Source organism: Dromiciops gliroides, chromosome 1 (genome assembly GCF_019393635.1).
Source record: "Dromiciops gliroides isolate mDroGli1 chromosome 1, mDroGli1.pri, whole genome shotgun sequence".
NCBI lineage: Eukaryota > Metazoa > Chordata > Mammalia > Microbiotheria > Microbiotheriidae > Dromiciops > Dromiciops gliroides.
This window is the reverse complement of record NC_057861.1, coordinates 74,637,334-74,654,059: the sequence shown is the minus strand read 5'-3', so window position 1 is coordinate 74,654,059 and position 16,726 is coordinate 74,637,334. Positions and strand designations below refer to the sequence as shown.

Sequence of the window (16,726 nt, the reverse complement as noted above, 5' to 3'; positions counted from 1 at the left end):
TGAACAAGAAATAAAAATAAATAAAAAGGACCCTTACCATTGACAGCTTCTATGGTGAAAGGGAAGAACAAAACTCAAACTCAGATGAGTTTGTCAAAATGCCTACAAGTGAAGATTCAAGTGGGAAGATGCAACAATTTCAAATACCCTTTTTTTTACTAAGTATACAATTACTTTTGTGAAAAATCAGAACATATTTAAATACAAGTTAAAGCACAACACAATCTCAAAGAAAACTTTTTTTTTAAAAAGAAAACTTTTACAAATATTCCTCTTTTTTTTTTTGATATATGCTTATCAAGAATAATACTTCTAGACTCAATTTACACTTGCCATGGCAACCAATTTGCCAGGGAAATGCTTTAAAGAATTTGATCAAATAATCAGTTGAGAGAAAAAAAATAACAAAAACAAACAACTCAGAATATGAGAGCACAATACTCCTAGAATTAACATTGTATTATGAAATCAAAACCATTTTGCAATGTTTCAAAATCAGATAGATGAATAAATAGAAGAAAATAGACATGGAACAATAAAAGACAATGAAATTCAAACTAGAGAAATCTAAATTAATATGAATTTAATATTAATAAGAGTATCATAAAATATAAACTTGATCACATGACTATAAAAAGTTTTAACAAATATCTCCTTTTTTTTAAACTAAGTATAAAACACAATATCAAAAGCATGAAAATCTCTGAAAATAAACCCATACCATTAATTTCAAAATATAGATGTAATAGCATAGAAATCCTATGTAACCTCTGAATTGATACTATTACTCTGAGTTAATTCAGAACACTTTTGATTCCAGTATACAAAATCCCCAATACTCATATCAATACCTTGTTGCTTACTTCTACATTTCTGTAAAATATGTACCCTTCCATGGCAAAAGAAGCAAAGTCTTGAACTATGATTGTCATTCTTATTCAGCTTAAGTTTTTCTTCTTTAACCCCTCTATATTGTCTGTCAGTCCTTTCACCATACAAATGCTTTATAAGGTTACTAATTAAAGACAAAAGCAGATTAGCAAAATTATGAACAAAATGATCATATCTGGAATTTAAAGGGCTTTCTAAGCTTGAGTCAAAAGCACAGCCAGGCTGGGCAAGGGCTTAGCCTGAAGCTGCAAATATAGGTAGAGAAAGCTGCACATGCGCATTAGATCTCTGGACTTCATGGGCAAGGGAATCAAGGGGCTTGGCCAAGGGAGGGGTAGAAGGTGGGGTCTAGAGAGGAGGGGAGGGACCAGGGCAATTTGAATCAGACTTGATTTTGAACTCAGGCCTGGTTTCCCCTTCCCCCACTTCCTCCACTGCTAGGGGATTAAAGTCTTCTAGAGGTTGGGTCCTAGCCTCCAGGCATGCAAAATTAGAGAATCTCTTAGTATTAGAATTCGAAAAAAATGCAGGAGTCCGAGGTTTCTCAGAAAAAGCATGGCTAGGAGAGGGAGAGATATTCCCTTGTGTGAGCACCTTGCTGGCTCTTCTAACAAAAATAAAAAGAAAAATAGAAAATCCACAAAAACAAAGCATTAACATGATCTTATCTCCCATTTGTCTGGTTAAACAGACTAAAATCAAAAATAGGGTAATTAGGGAGTTTAAAAGGTCCATTTGAAAAAATTTAAAGGGAAAACAGCCGGTACTTAGCAGCTTAAAGGGATAGGGTAGGGGAAATTTCTTACCCAACCAGAAGATCAGAAGATGGAGGTTTTAGCTTTCCTCTTCGTGGTCAGCCATCTGTTAAGGCTAAAATTCTAGCTAAACTGTCTAAAATATCTAATTAGTGGTCGCCAATAAATTATAAGCTTTAGCAAGAGTTAGGCTATTAAGCATTTATTAAGGAGAATAAGAATTTGGTAAAGAGAGAGAGAAAGGCCTACATTCATCTATCTATTAAAGGGAGAGCGCATATCCAGCTCTGCTCTCTGCCAGAGTCCACAGGAAAGAGCCCAAGTCAGAGCTCCAGGTTCCCCCTTCTTCTTCCCACAAGCAAACGTCACTTCCTGATGCCAAAGAAAAGACACATGGTCTTGCCCTCAAAGACCTTCACCTCATGGGTGGAGCTCTTCTACAGTAAGTCTCCAGCAGGTGGCGTCATTCAAATCATTACACTACAAAGAAGCAACCTTAGGCTGAATAGAAAGAAAAACTTCCAAACAATTGGAGCTATCCAAGAGGACCATGGGCCATCTCAGGAAATAGTGGACTCCCTTTAGCAAAGACTGGATGGCCACTTATTTAATATGTTTCAGGGGGGATTCCTTCTCAGATACAGTGTAAGAAAAAAATGGGGTTTGGGGACTCCCCAGAAGACCCCACTGAGCCTGGCCTGACCTTTCTTAAGGTCAGCCCAGAGTCAGGAAGTTACCTCACTCAAAACCACACCTACCTGAAAGACTTGTTCCCACCAGAGGATCTGTTCCCTGGGCTCTGACCTCAACACAACTGCACCACACCACCCTCAAATCCAGTGAACCAATAGATTTGAATGATGCTAGCCAATTAGCTTTGAACAATGTGTAAGGGCAGGCTTTGCTCCTACCTTCATCAAGCTTGCACAGAGACTCGCTCTTTTTGGTGTGGGAACTTGGTGAGAGCAGGCAAAGCCCACTAGGGTTACCTATTTTCTCTCTTGTCTCTCTTCTATTTCCTAGCTAGGTCTTCCTATCTTTCAGAGCCATGGGTGCTCTCTTTAATAATATTTAATATACTTTAATAAATGCTTAATTCCCCCAAACTGGTGCAGTAGCCTCTAATTTCTAAGTAACAAATATATGATAAACCCCAGCTAATTTTCCCTACATTTGGGACAGAAATAGAGTGACCCCATATAGTTTTACTTGCCACAACCTGTAGGTTCTTGGTATTGCTTGTCAGGCTAAAATTATCTCAAGCAGCAAAGAATCAATCCATACTTTGTTGTATCTTAGCTTCAGAGGCTACATTGAGTGCACCAACTCACCCCCTATTTTAGTCTTGTCTTGTAGCCATTTCAAGTTACATAATTTATCATCAGTATGGTAGATGTCATTTTTGTCCTCATTAAAGGTGTCTGACAACATTGCTGAAAACATCATGGTAAAAAGTATAGGAGGGGCAGCTAAGTAACGCAGTAGATAGAGCACAGGTCCTGGAGTCAGGAGGACCTGAGTTCAAATCCAGCCTCAGACACTTAACACTTACTAGCTGTGTGACTCTGGGCAAGTCAACCCCAATTGCCTCACTAAAAAAAAAAAAAAAATGTATAGGAGCAAGCACACAGCCTGGCTTCACTTAGAAAAAAAGTAAATTAAAAGTAATTCTGAAGTTCCACCTCACACCCAGCAAATGAGTTCAATTTCTTTCCCATTATTTTACATAGCCACTTAGAAAGAAAAAACACTTCTACTGATTTGGGAAGGTCTGAGATAGTAAGCAGATACAGGTGAGAGTCCTGTAGTGCCACCCATACAAACACAGGGAGGATGGATAAAAGGGAATGGCAACTATGTCCAAATCAGTAGAACCTCCGCTGGGACCACATCAACACACCACTTCTATACTTGGTTTTCTCTCTCTCTGTCTCTCTGTCTCTGTCTCTCTCTCTCTCTCTTATGTCTTGTTCTTTGTGGGGCAGACAGGGTGGGCTGTCTTATGTCTGGGGCCAGATTTGGGCTTGGGGCCTCCTGGGTCCAGGGCTGGTGCATTGTCCACTGTGCCACCTAACTAACCCATAATGACATCCTTAAAATAGGGTTGAGGTGTAGGAGAAATAGCCTGGGAGAGGGGGAAGGGGAGAGATGGTCTGGGGAGAGGATGTTCACATGAAGGAAACAAGAAAAAAGCTTATGGAGAGGAGGGGAAGAGGGGAAAGAGTTGGGAAGTGAGTGAACCTTAATATCATCAGAATGGGCTCAAAGAGGGACTAACATACATACTCAAGTAGGTATAGCAATATATTTTTGCCCTGAGGGAGGGGAGAGAGATAAGGTGGGGCAGAGGGGAAGGAGGGAAGGGCAAATTGGGGGAGAGAGCAGTAAAAAGCAAAACACTTTCAAGGAAGGTGAAGATGTTCTGCATTACTGCACAAGTATGACATATTGAATTGCTTGATTTCATAGGGAGGGAGGAAGGAAAATTTAGAACACAGAATTAGCTCAAAGACCTGAATCTCATCAGAGTGGGCTCAAGGAGGGAATAATATTCACACCCAATTGGGAAGATCTATTTAACCCTACAGGAAAGTAGGAGGGGAAGGGGATAAGGAGGGAAGGGTGAAAAAAGGGAGTGCAGAGCAGGGGAGGGGACAGTCAGAAGTAAAACACTTTGGAGGAGGAATAGGTTAAAAGAAGATAGAAAATAGAGTAAATATCAGGGGAAGGGAATAGGATGGAGGCAAAATGTATGGTACCTACTTTGCTGGGCTATTATGAAGAAAATTATCTGTCAAATTTAAGGTACTATATAGAGGTTATGATGAACAGGATACTATCAGAAAAAAACCTGTAAAGACCTGCATGAACTGAAGCAGAGTGAAATGTACTGTATACAAAATAACAGCAAGAGTGTAAGATGATCTGCTGGGAAGCATGTGGTTATTTTCAGCAGGCAATGATCCAATATAACACTGAAGGATTTATGAAAATTGCAACCCATCTACAGAGAAAGAACTGATAGTATCTGAAAACAGATGGAAACACATTTTTAAAAATTGTTTTCCTCTTTGACAATTCCTTGATCTGAAGTTTTGGTTTCTTTGACTGTTTTCTCTCACAACCTAGCTAATGTAGGAATGTTTTTCATGGCCACTCATGTATAACTTATTTTTAATTGCTTGAGTCCTTGTGGGTGTGGGGTGGGAAGGGAGGGAAGAAGAGAAGTTGGAACACAAAGTTTTAAAAAATTGATGTCAAGATTTGTTTTTACATGTATTTTGGAAAACAAAATTCTATTCAATTCTTTAAAAAATAAAAAGAAATAAAAAAGAAATAGTGATGAGGAGCTGTATTTTATTATTATGATTTATATTATTTATTTTATTATCATTTATTACCTGAATTTAGAAATTGTGTCCCCTTGACCAATATTATTTAAGGAAGCAGATAGATATAATTCTACTTAGCTCTCTCTCTCTCTCTCTCTCTCTCTCTCTTGCCAGCATTTGTCTCCAATCTACTGCTTCTCCTCCTGGCAAAAATCAAAGTGTACCTTGAAGAAGAGTAGGGAGAGGAGACACTAAATGCCTATTATCACCTCCCTGCAAGGCATATGACAGACCTATGTGTGAGAACCAGGGTGGCACTCTGAGAAAGACATTGTGAGAACCAGGGCAACGCCACCTGATGAGAAAGCATGTGACTAGCATCCAAAAGCTGCCTGGTGTCCAGAAGGTACCTCTATTCATAGACCACCTGTAAGTCATGTCAATCAATGGACCAGCCAATTAGCTTAGAGCTGTGTGTGGGGGTTGCCCTACTTCCTGGAGAACTGGTGGGGACTCGCTCTCTTCGGAAGTATGACCTGCTAGGTGAAGGTGGGTTTTCTCTGTCTATCTTTCATAAATCTGAGCTAAGTTTTTCCATTCTTACAGAGACCTGTGCTCACTCTCTCTCTTCAGTAACTTCTAATACACTTTAATAAATACTTAAAAGCCTAAACTGTTGCCGAATTTATCAGTAAACTTAGCTAATTCACACACACACACACACACACACACACACACACTGGGGGGCAGGTAAGGACACACATTAGATTTTAAACATCACACATGTGGACATAGACATAACCTTCATGAGCCAGAAATTATAGCACCACATGCTACATAAAGAAAACAACTTTGAAGAATTTTAGAACTCTGATTAATGCAATGACAAGGCACAAATCCAGCAGAGAGACAATGAAGGACACTATCCACCTCCTGACACAGAGGTGATAGACTCAAAATGCAGAATGAAGCATTTCTGGACATGACCAATGAGGGAATTTGTTTTGCTTGACTAAGAATTTTTGAATGAAGGTTTGGCTTTTCTTTTTCTTTTTTTTTTCTTTTTGTTGTTTTTCAAAGGGATGGGGTAGAAGTTAAGAGAGAAAAATAAATCCTTGTTAATTGGAAAAAAATAATAAATTTCAGTTTAAAAAATCCTTTTTCCTTTCCTGAGGATAGTCTAGGAGTTGGAAATTGAGGTTAGGAAATCTAGGCTTATCTATTCTAATTAATTTTGTTTACCTTTCTGTGTGTTGCCCTGTAGGAGGCCCCCTCCTTTCGGATACTTTCAATTTTTGTTAACGTGCATAGACTTCTCTCCCTCCAGAGCATGCATGGATGTCATATGATGCCTTTGTGAAAGTCAGATAATTCAGAATTTCTATCTTGTGATGAACGTCTTTTGATTGGTTGCTGAGCTGGAAAATCTGAGGATATGGGATACTATCATAGATACAAGAATAGATGACTTGCATCTATTTGCATCTCTTGGATGCAGTTCTCAAGAAGACAAGATATGACTCATGTTGGGTATGGAGCTGGGGAGGGAAGAGGAGAAAGAGAACCTGCATAATGGCATCATCGCAGGATCCTCCAAGTCCCACTCCTCAAATGGAGCATGGACTTAACTAGCTAGGCTTGCACTGAAGGTTTCTGGCTGCCTTGCCTCTCATTTTGTGTTTCCTTTTCTCTAGCATTGTCATTCAAAGTGAACACTGAAAGGTCATAGAGGGCCTATGAATGCTGATCTGTAAGGGGCTAAAATTCTAGCTATACTGTCTAAAATATCTAGTGAGTGGTTGCCAATAAATTATAAGCTTTAGCAAGAATTAGACTTTTAAGCATTTATTAAGGAGAATAAGAATTTGGTAAAGAGAGAGAAAAAGGCCTAGATTCATCTATCTATTAAAGGGAGAGAGCATTTCTCGCTCCCTTCTCCACCTGAGTCCTGAGGAAAGAGAGTGAGAGTGCTAGCCTCGCCCCCTCTTCCTCCCACAAGCAAACGTCACTTTCTGACGCCAAAGAGCCACATGTCTTGCCCTCAGATGCCTTCTCCTCATGGCAGAGCGTTGCTACAGTAAGTCTCCAGCAGGTGGCATTATTCCAATTGTTACTAATGGCAAGGATAGGGTCAGATATGCCAGTAATATAATGATTAGACTTATAACAAGGAAAGTGATGACATTAAAGAAAATGACATTAAAGAGAGAGGACCCTTGAAAGACTATTTTATTTACTATTTGGTATGTAAACAATGAAGGTGAAATGTGAACTAATTCACAAACTCATTTTTTAAAAGTGTTCATATCCCATTAAGGCTTGAATCTTAGACTTCCAAGTGATTGCATTAATAGTGATGTCACTGAATTCTGTTCTACTCATTCTAAGATTCTTATTGCAGAGTAATAAAAGTCCCTCTTCTTTGTCCCTGTTAAAATGGGAATTCCTTGAGGGCAGGCACTGTGTTTGTCTTTCTTTCCATCTTCAGTGCTCAGCAAAGTGCCTGGCACATGGTAGCCTCTTAATAGATGGTTACTGACTAGACTTGTTGACTTCTCTGTTGGAATAGATAACTTTTGGATTTGTAATTCATTTTTTGTATATTATGAGGGAACCCAAGACTTTGGGTTCTCAGTTTTATAATTAGCAATTCTAGAATTGGAGAGCTTATTTCCCTTATTAAAAAATCAAGCAAGCCCAGAGCAAAGAGCTCAGAGCAAATTTCTTTGGTAGGTAAAGGATGAGGATTGGTTCAGGTCTCTAGACCCTATATTCTCATCCAATAGGGCCAAGCTAATCACTGTGCCAGACCTATTTACCTCGTCTCAAGTTAGCAATTTTGACAAATGTGCTTAACCATTGCATTGCTGATTGATGTGGGTTATTGATCAAATACAAAGGAGAAAATAAACCAGGTAGTGTACGGGAAAAGTGGCAGGGGAGGGAAGGAGGAAAATAAGAGAATAGAGGAAGAGGGAGAAAGGGGAAAAGAGAGAAAAGACAGGGAGAAAAGGAGAGATAGAGTGGGGGCAATATAGAGACTGAGAGTCACAAAGAGAGGCAGAAGTAAGATTGTTTTTCCCCTTTTTCTTTTCCCATTGCTGTTTTTTGGGGGTTTTTTTTGTTTTTGGTTTTGTTTTTCAGGGCAATGGGGGTTAAGTGACTTGCCCAGGGTCACACAGCTAGTAAGTGTCAAGTGTCTGAGGCCGGATTTAAACTCAGGTACTCCTGAATCCAGGGCCAGTGCTTTATCCACTGCGCCACCTAGCTGCCCCCCCATTGCTGTTTTAAAGCTGAAAATGAAAATAACTGATATCATCATCATCGTATAGTTTTACTTGCCACAACGTCATGAACTTGGTGGCCCACGTGCATCTATGATGCTGATTCCTTAAGGAGAACAAATATGTCCTTATAAGGAAAGCACAGGCTTCTTAGAAATGATACACCGTGGCTGCAGAAGTTTTTGAATAAATCTGTCTGAGAACAGATCACAGTGTAAATCCCACTGATTGGCACAGTGATTCATAGTTTACTCCAAACCACCTCTCTCCTCCCCCTAGGGGCCCCTAAGCAGCTCTGGTTGCCACAGCTTAAGATTTGTACCTGCAGGTGTGTGTCTCAGACATTAGGCCCTCCCAGAAGCTGGCACATTTTCTGTTAATGATTTTATCAGTTCCCAGAAAATGACTTTGAGGCTTGGGTACTAAAGACACTAAAGGGGCTCGGGGTAGCCCAGTCATGATAACCGAGGGCCCCCTGTTGCACATCATATCTGATCTTAAAAACTGCCTTAGTCCCTACTCATCTCTTTAACACCTCCCCAGATTTCATCCCTGAAAATGTGATAGCAATGTCCCTCTCCCCCAACAGACCATGATAAAAATCATGAGATAGCAAAATCTATTCTCCCCTACCCCTAACCCTCCACATCTGAGCAAAAAAAAAAACCAACAACAACAACTATTTTTTTACAATTTCCTTGGATGGATTTATCTACCACCTTTCACTAGATGCCTTTAGGGACAAGGATCTCTCTCTTTCCCAAGAGTTAAAATCCCAACTTGGAGGTTTCCTACCTGGATGACCTTAGGAAGTCATTTAACTTCCCTGATCCTCTCTAATACTAGGGAGTTTGAGCACATAGCCTTTAGCGTCCCTTCCATCTGTAAAGCTATAATCCTATGATCCATTATAGAATGGCTGATTATTAGGAATTATGCCTTTAACTGAGGCAAAATCTGCCCTTTTACCACACACACACACACACACACACACACACACGCACGCACATACACACACCCCTCCTATGGAGAAGGGGCCAGCCAACTCCATTAACTGCTACCAACTGTGACTCACAGGGCAAGAAAACTAGCCCAGCTGAAACAACAGGGCACTTTGAGGGAGGGAAAGAGGCAACATGTGCCAAGCAACTAAAACCATCATCACCTTGACCACCATTTCCTTTCAAACCCCAGTGGACACAGCCCAGGACACTGAACCCCAAAGTTGTGCTATAGTGGAACCCCAAGAAACACAAAGACCCCAACCCCAAGGAATATTTAAACTTTCCCAAGGGAAAAACATCTCTGCCTTCTACTTCAGGAATTCAATGTGGCAGAGCATGACCCTGGTACACTGACAAGCAATACCAAAAGCAAGATGAGATTCAAGATATGCATGGGTACTGTATATCTTATACAGCATAATGGGGTATATACACCATTATTCAAAAATCCCCTGCCAGTTTTTTTTTTAATTAATAAAGTATTTTTTTCCGTTACATGTAAAGATAGTTCTCAACTTTTGTTTATACAAACTTTACAATTTCAGATTTTTCTCCCTCCCTCCCCTCCCTACCCCCTCCCCTAGACAGCAGGCAATCTGATATAGGTTATATATATATATATATACACATAATAACATTAATCCTATTTCTGCATTAGTCATGTTATAAGAGAAAAAATCAGAGCAATGATGAAAAACCTCAAAATAGAAAAAAAAACAACAGCATCAAAAACAAAAGAAATAGTATGGTTCATTCAGCATCTATACTCCACAGTTCTTTTTTTTTTCTTCTTGGATTTGGAGATCCTCTTCTATCACGAGTTCCCTGGAACTCTTCTGTGCCACTGCATTGGTGAGAAGAATATAGTCCATCACAGTAGATCAACACTCAATGTTGATGATACTGTGTACAATGTTCTTCTGGTTCTGCTCATCTCACTCATCATCAGCTCACGCAAGACCCCTGCCAGTTTTTTTGCATTTTTCTCCCAGTTGCTTTGTAATTCTCTTCCCAGGAGTTTTGCTTTCTTTGATTTTGTTTTTGTTTGGGTTTTTTTGTTTGTTTGGTTGGTTGGTTTGTTTTTGTTGTTGTTCTTTTTGGGGTTTTTTTGTGGGGCAATGAGGGTTAAGTGATGTGCCCAAGGTCACATAGCTAGTATGTGTCAAGTGTCTGAGACTGGATTTGAACTCCGGTTCTCCTGAATCCAGGGCCAGTGTTTTATCCACTGTGCTACCTAGCTGCCTCTCTTTGTTTTTTGAAAAATAAAAAGACCAGTTCTTCTCTTACTCAGAGAGACAGGCTCTATAGTGATTCTGCCTCCCAGCCACATATTCCTCTCTCCTAATAAATCTCTTTTTATTTTACAAGATTCACTATAAGCCTCCAATTCTTTGAGTGAACTAGCCCCCTAATCCAGGTTGCAAGTCACCTCAACAGCGGGAATAGCAACACTTCCAGCCCCTAGTCCACAGGCATCAAAGTGAGAAACAGTCTCTGTGGGGATACAGCCTAGCAACCAATCCTGTGGGGGCTACCACCACAACTTCTAGAGACAAGCACACCAAAAAAAAAGGTATTGCCAACAAAGTCCTTGGTATGATCAGATTGTTAAACAGCAGAAACTGATATAATTTTATTTATGGAAATAACATTAAAGTAAAGGCAGTACCATTTCCTTTCCACTACACCTTAAGGACCATTGGGCCTTCCCATCTGACTTGCAGGTGAAATTTTCCATGTGATTTCTCCATTAGAATGTGATCTCCTTGAAAGCAGGGGGTGTCTTACCTTTCTGTTTATATCCTCGGGCTTTACTAAGTGCTTTCAACATAGCAAACAATTAATAAATGCTTCTTTCATTCATTTTAATTTGTTTCATTCATTAATTCACACACATGCACATGCTGCTCCTAGTTTTGTGGTGTAGGAATAATTGGAATGAGCTTAATCCCTTTTTAATTTAAAGTATCTAGAGATAGTTCAAGTTCCTTCCATTCCCAGTGTAAATGAAATAAATTTTGATTGCTTCCCCCTGAAGTTGTAAGGAATCCAATTAAGGCTCAATACAAGAAAGAACTTCCCCACCGTTAACATTGTCCAAAGGCAAAAGAAACTAAATAAACCAAAAGCTCTCCCTAGGCCTCCCCACCTCCAGTTCTACCCCCACCCCCTCTGCTATCCTGAACATGTTATCAGAATGACCTTAAAACCTAACCCAGAACACATTATTCCCCTGCTCAAAGAACTTCAGTGGCTCCCCATTACTCAAAGGATAAAGCCCAAACTAACACACCTTTCTAATTTTATATTATCGTACTCTTCTTCAAGGGAATCGGTGTTTGAGCCAACCTTGGCTTCATCAAATATCCATCCAGAAAATCTCTCTCAAACTGTATTGCAAAGCAGTGATTTTCAAAACAATCTGGTACAGACTGAGAAATAGAGTGGTGGATCAATGGAATAGAGTAGGGATGAATTACATTATAGTAAATGACTGTAGAAATCTAGTATATGATGAATCCAAAGATCCAAACTTTTGGTACAAAAACTCATTATTTGACAAAAATTGCTGGGAAAACAGGAAAACAGAATGGCAAAAATTTTGTATAGACCAATATCACACATTGTATATTAAAATTAGGTCAAAATGGGTACAAGATTTACACATAAAGAGGGATGCTATAAACAAATTATAAGAATAGTTTATTCATCAGATTTATGGACAGGGGAAGAATTTAGGAGCAGAAGATATAGAGAGCATTGTAAAATGAAAAATAGATAATTTTTATTATATAAAATTATAAAGCTTTTGTACAAACAATACCAATGAAACTAAAATTATAAAGAAAACAGAAAACTGGGAAATAATTTTTTTAAATATTACTGATAAAGGCCTAATTTCTCAAATATATAGAGAAAGCAGTCAAATTTATAAAAAGACAAGTCATTCTTCAATTGATAAATGGTCAAAGGATATAAACAGGCAGTTTTCAGACAAAGATATTAAAATTATCTATCATCATATGAAAAAATGTTATAAATCATTATTGATCAGAGAAATGCAAATTTAAATAACTCTGAGGTACTATCTCATACTTATCAGAGTGGCTAATATAACAAACAAAAAAAAGAGAGAAATCGTTGTATGTTGGAGGGGAAGAGGGAAAACTGGTATGCTAATCCACTGTTGGTGGATCCAACCATTCTGGAGAACAGTTTAAAACTATGTCCAAAGGGCTATAAAACTGTGCTTACCTTTTGATCCAGCAATACCACTGCAAGCTTTATATCCCCAAAAATCCCAAAAAAGGAGAAAAAGGGCCTATTTGTACAAAAATATTTATAGCAGTTCTTTTTGTGATAGCTAAAAATTGGACATCAAAGGAAAGTCCATCAATCGGGGAGTGACTGAACAAACTGTGGGATATGATTGTAATGGAATATTAATGAGTTATAAGAAATGACAAGCAGGATGATTTCAGAAAACCCTGGAAAGACTTATATGAACTGATGTATAGTGAAATGAGCAGAACCAGGAGAACAGTGTGCACAGTGACAATATCGTTTTATGAAGAACTATGAATGACTTTTCTTTTCTCAGAAATATAATGATGCAAGACAATCCCAAAGGCCTAGTGATGAAGCATACAATCCACCTCCAATGAAAGGACTGATATTGATTGAACACAGGCTGAAGCACACCATTTTTCACTTTATTTCTTTCATTTTTTTCTTTTATTCCAATTTTCTTGTACAAAATTACTAATATGGTAATGTTTTACATAATTGCACATGTATAACCTATATCTGGTTGCTTACTGCCTCAGGGAGGGGAGAGAAGAGGGAAGGAAGGAGGGAAAGAATTTAGAATTCAAAACTTTAAATAAAAATGTTTATTATTTTTTTTAATTTAAATATCTGGGAAATCTTCAAACCTCAGACTCTCTCACAGCTGGAAGAGATGTCATGATCCATCTAGCCACAGACTTAACTAGGTATGGAATGACCAGAGCTTTACCCCTAGCCAAAGAAGTTTTTATTATGTAGAAGTTTTAAAAGATGATTTTATAAAATTATGCAATTTTAAATCTGTTATATTTACATAGACCTAGAGCCGGAAGGGACCTTGAAATTCATTTAATCCCAGCTCATTACTTTTAGAGATGAAGGAAGTGAGGGTCAAACCTGAAGAGCCTAAGGTCACATAGCTAATAAATGTCAGAGGCAGTGTATTTTCACCCTTTCAACAGCATGGAAGTGAGTTAGCAATAATAATTAGTTATTTTGTTAAGATTCTAGATGGGGTTTCTCCCACTCCCCTGAACCCAGACTTGGCGAGTCCTTCATTGCGCAGCAGCCTCCCCCATCCTGACAAACTGGGACATCACCCCAAAATGTCATCCTTTGTGAGGTTGGTGTCCAGGCTTTCTCCCCACCACTGTTGATATAAGGGTAAGTTTTTGTCTGGTACCCAGATTCCTGGTTATAGTTCTGTATCCAGTTATTTTCAGGGCTGCTCATCCACCTTTAGTGTTGTTAAGGGCTAAAATTCTAGCTAAACTGTCTAAAATATCTAATGAGTGGTCGCCAATAAATTATAAGCTTTAGCAAGAGTTAGACTTTTAAGCATTTATTAAGGAGAATAAGAATTTGGTAAAGAGAGAGAAAAAGGCCTAAATTCCTAGCTATTAAAGGGAGAGCACATTTCTAGCTCCGCTCTCCACCAGAGTCCAAAGGAAAGAGCCAGAGTCAGCGCCAGTCTCTTCTTTCCTCCTCCCACTAGCCCGCGTCACTTCCTGACTCCTGGTCTTGCCCTCAAAGACCTTCGCTTCATGGGCAGAACTCTTCTACAGTAAGTATCCAGCAGGTGGCGTTATTCCAATCGTTACAGTCCCCCCTGTTGTTCCTCAAGAAACAAAATGTTTCCTTGACGGAACAGTAAAAACAATATAATAACTATTGCTAACTAATAATATGTGAACAACAATATAGAAAAGGAAGAGAGGAAAGTTTTGTCCAGAGGGGCGATTTTTTTTGTCCTCATGAACCGACGCTTTGACATTAGTCTTGCAAAGGGAGGGCCTCTGCAGAGAATACATGTTACAGATGGTGTATATTATAACAGAAAGAGAAAAAAAAAACAAAAACAACAAATCAAAACTGTTCATTTAAAGTCTCTGAAAGTCTTTTCTCAGATGTCCTCTAGGTGTAGTTGTGGAATGGAAGTCTTTTTAGGGGTTGATGTGTGGATGCTGGTAATCAGCCAGGAAAATTTCCTACAAAATTGAGCTTAACACAACTTTAAAATAGCTTTGTCAATAATCAAATCAAACAATGAAAGTTCTCAAAAACATGTCTAAGGGAATACAGAATCTTAGTTGTTAACACGTGAAACATACAATAAAACAAAAATTGAACCATTCTTTAAAATTATATTATTATTATAGTCCCCCCTCATGGAGAGTAATTGAGAAGACAATTGCTGCGATATTAATTTTTAAAAATAATTTTTATCTTTGTTTCATCACTTTTTGCATCATCTGCCTAATTATCCTCATGCCATTATGAGAAATTAGAAAATCTAATATAATTGGTAACAGGTGTCAAGGCCAAATTCAACACTGTATTTATCATGACACCTGAGATAATTATGGGGGTTACCATAAAAGAACAGAGAAATGATGGGATATGAGCATTCCCACACTTGAGCAATATGTACTGCCCATGCAGTATGCTAGGCTTAAAATAGGTGGATGGAATATATGTCCATGCCACCAAACATATTGGAAGAAACTGAGTCAGACTTAATCAGATGCATGGGATTGAGATGGTCCATGGCATCAGGCATATAGGAGGGAGCATAGAAGCCAGGTGTAGAAGTGAGATGGGTGGGATCAATACTTCCAGCCATCTGTACAATCTTGTGGGGAAAAATAAAATAAAATATTAAACCAAGAGAATCCAACCTCAACATTTGTCAAAAGCCGTTCCCTTGGCCATACCTTGACTTCATGCATGTCTCCCCTCATGTGACAGTTCAGTGTCTGCTCTTGCATGTATTCCTCTTGTGATTGGATGGCATCTTGGCCAACTGGCATCTGATAACTCAGAATAAAGGCAATTAATGTCTTAAATGATAAGTTCCCATAATCCAAGTCTCATATGGATTTAAAAATTGAGGATAATAAATGATTGCAAAAAATGTGAATACATCTTGACTCAGAATATAATATATAATTATGCAACAATTTCAAATAATACCTTTTTTTACTTAGTATACAATTACTTTTGTGAAAAATCAGAACATATTTAAATACAAGTTAAAGCACAACAGAATCTCAAAGAAAACTTTTTTTTTTAAAAGAAAACTTTTACAAATGTTCCCCTCTTTTTTTTTTTTTTTTGGAATATGCTTATCAAAAATAATACTTCTAGAATCAATTTACACTTGCCATGGCAAACAATTTGCCAGGGAAATGCTTTAAAGAGTTTGATCAAATAATCAGTTGAGAAAAAATAACAAAAACAAACAACTCAGAATATGGGAGCACAATACTCCTAGAATTAACATTGTATAATAAAATCAAAACCATCTTGCAATGTTTCAAAATTAGACAAATGAATAGAAGAAAATACACATGGAACAATAAAATACAGTGAAATTCAAACTAAGGAAATCTAAATGAATATGAACTTAATATCAATAAGAGTATTATAAAATATAAACTTGATCACATGACTATAAAAAGCTTTTACAAATATTCTCCTTGTTTTAAAAACTAAGTATAAAACACAATCTCAAAAGCATGAAAATCTCTATGAAAATAAACCCATACCATTAATTTCAAAATGTAGGTGTAATAGCATAGAAATCCTATGTAACCTCTGAACTGACATTAATACTCTGAGTGAATTCAGAACACTTTTGATTCCGATATCTAAAATTCCCAACACTCATATCAATACCTTGCTGCTTACTTCTACATTTCTCTAAAATATATACCCTTCCATGGCAAAAGAAGCAGAGTCTTGAACTATGTTGATGGTTGTCATTCTTATTCAGCTTAAGTTTTTCTTCTTTAACCCCTCTATATTGTCTGTCAGTCTTTTCACCATACAAATGCTTTATAAGATTACTAATTAAAGACAAAAGCAGGTTAGCAAAATTATGAACAAAACGAGTATATCTGGAATTTAAAGGGTTTTCTAAGGTTGTCTCAGAAGCACAGCCAGCCTGGGGAAGGGCTGAGCCTGAAGCTGCAAATGTAGTTAGAGAAAGTTGCGCATGAGCATTAGATCTCTGGACTTCCCAGGCAGGGGAAGCAATGGGCTTAGCCATGGGAGGAGTAGAGGGTGGGGTCTGGAGAGGAAGGGAGGGACCAGAGCAATTTGAATCAGACTTGATTTTGAACTCAGGCCTGGATTCCTCTTCCCCCACTTTGCCTCCAGGTGCTAGGGGA

At 38.2% G+C, this 16,726-nt stretch overlaps 1 protein-coding gene across 1 annotated transcript in view; it reads right to left on the bottom strand.

Moving 5' to 3' along the window:
- The window catches only part of LOC122738047 (tyrosine-protein phosphatase non-receptor type substrate 1-like), an 80,854-nt gene that overhangs the window by 30,699 nt on the left and 33,429 nt on the right, over nt 1-16,726 (bottom strand). Inside the window, 1 exon segment of the mRNA XM_043980095.1 lies at nt 11,168-11,176. Within this exon segment, the coding sequence (XP_043836030.1) occupies nt 11,168-11,176 (9 nt within the window).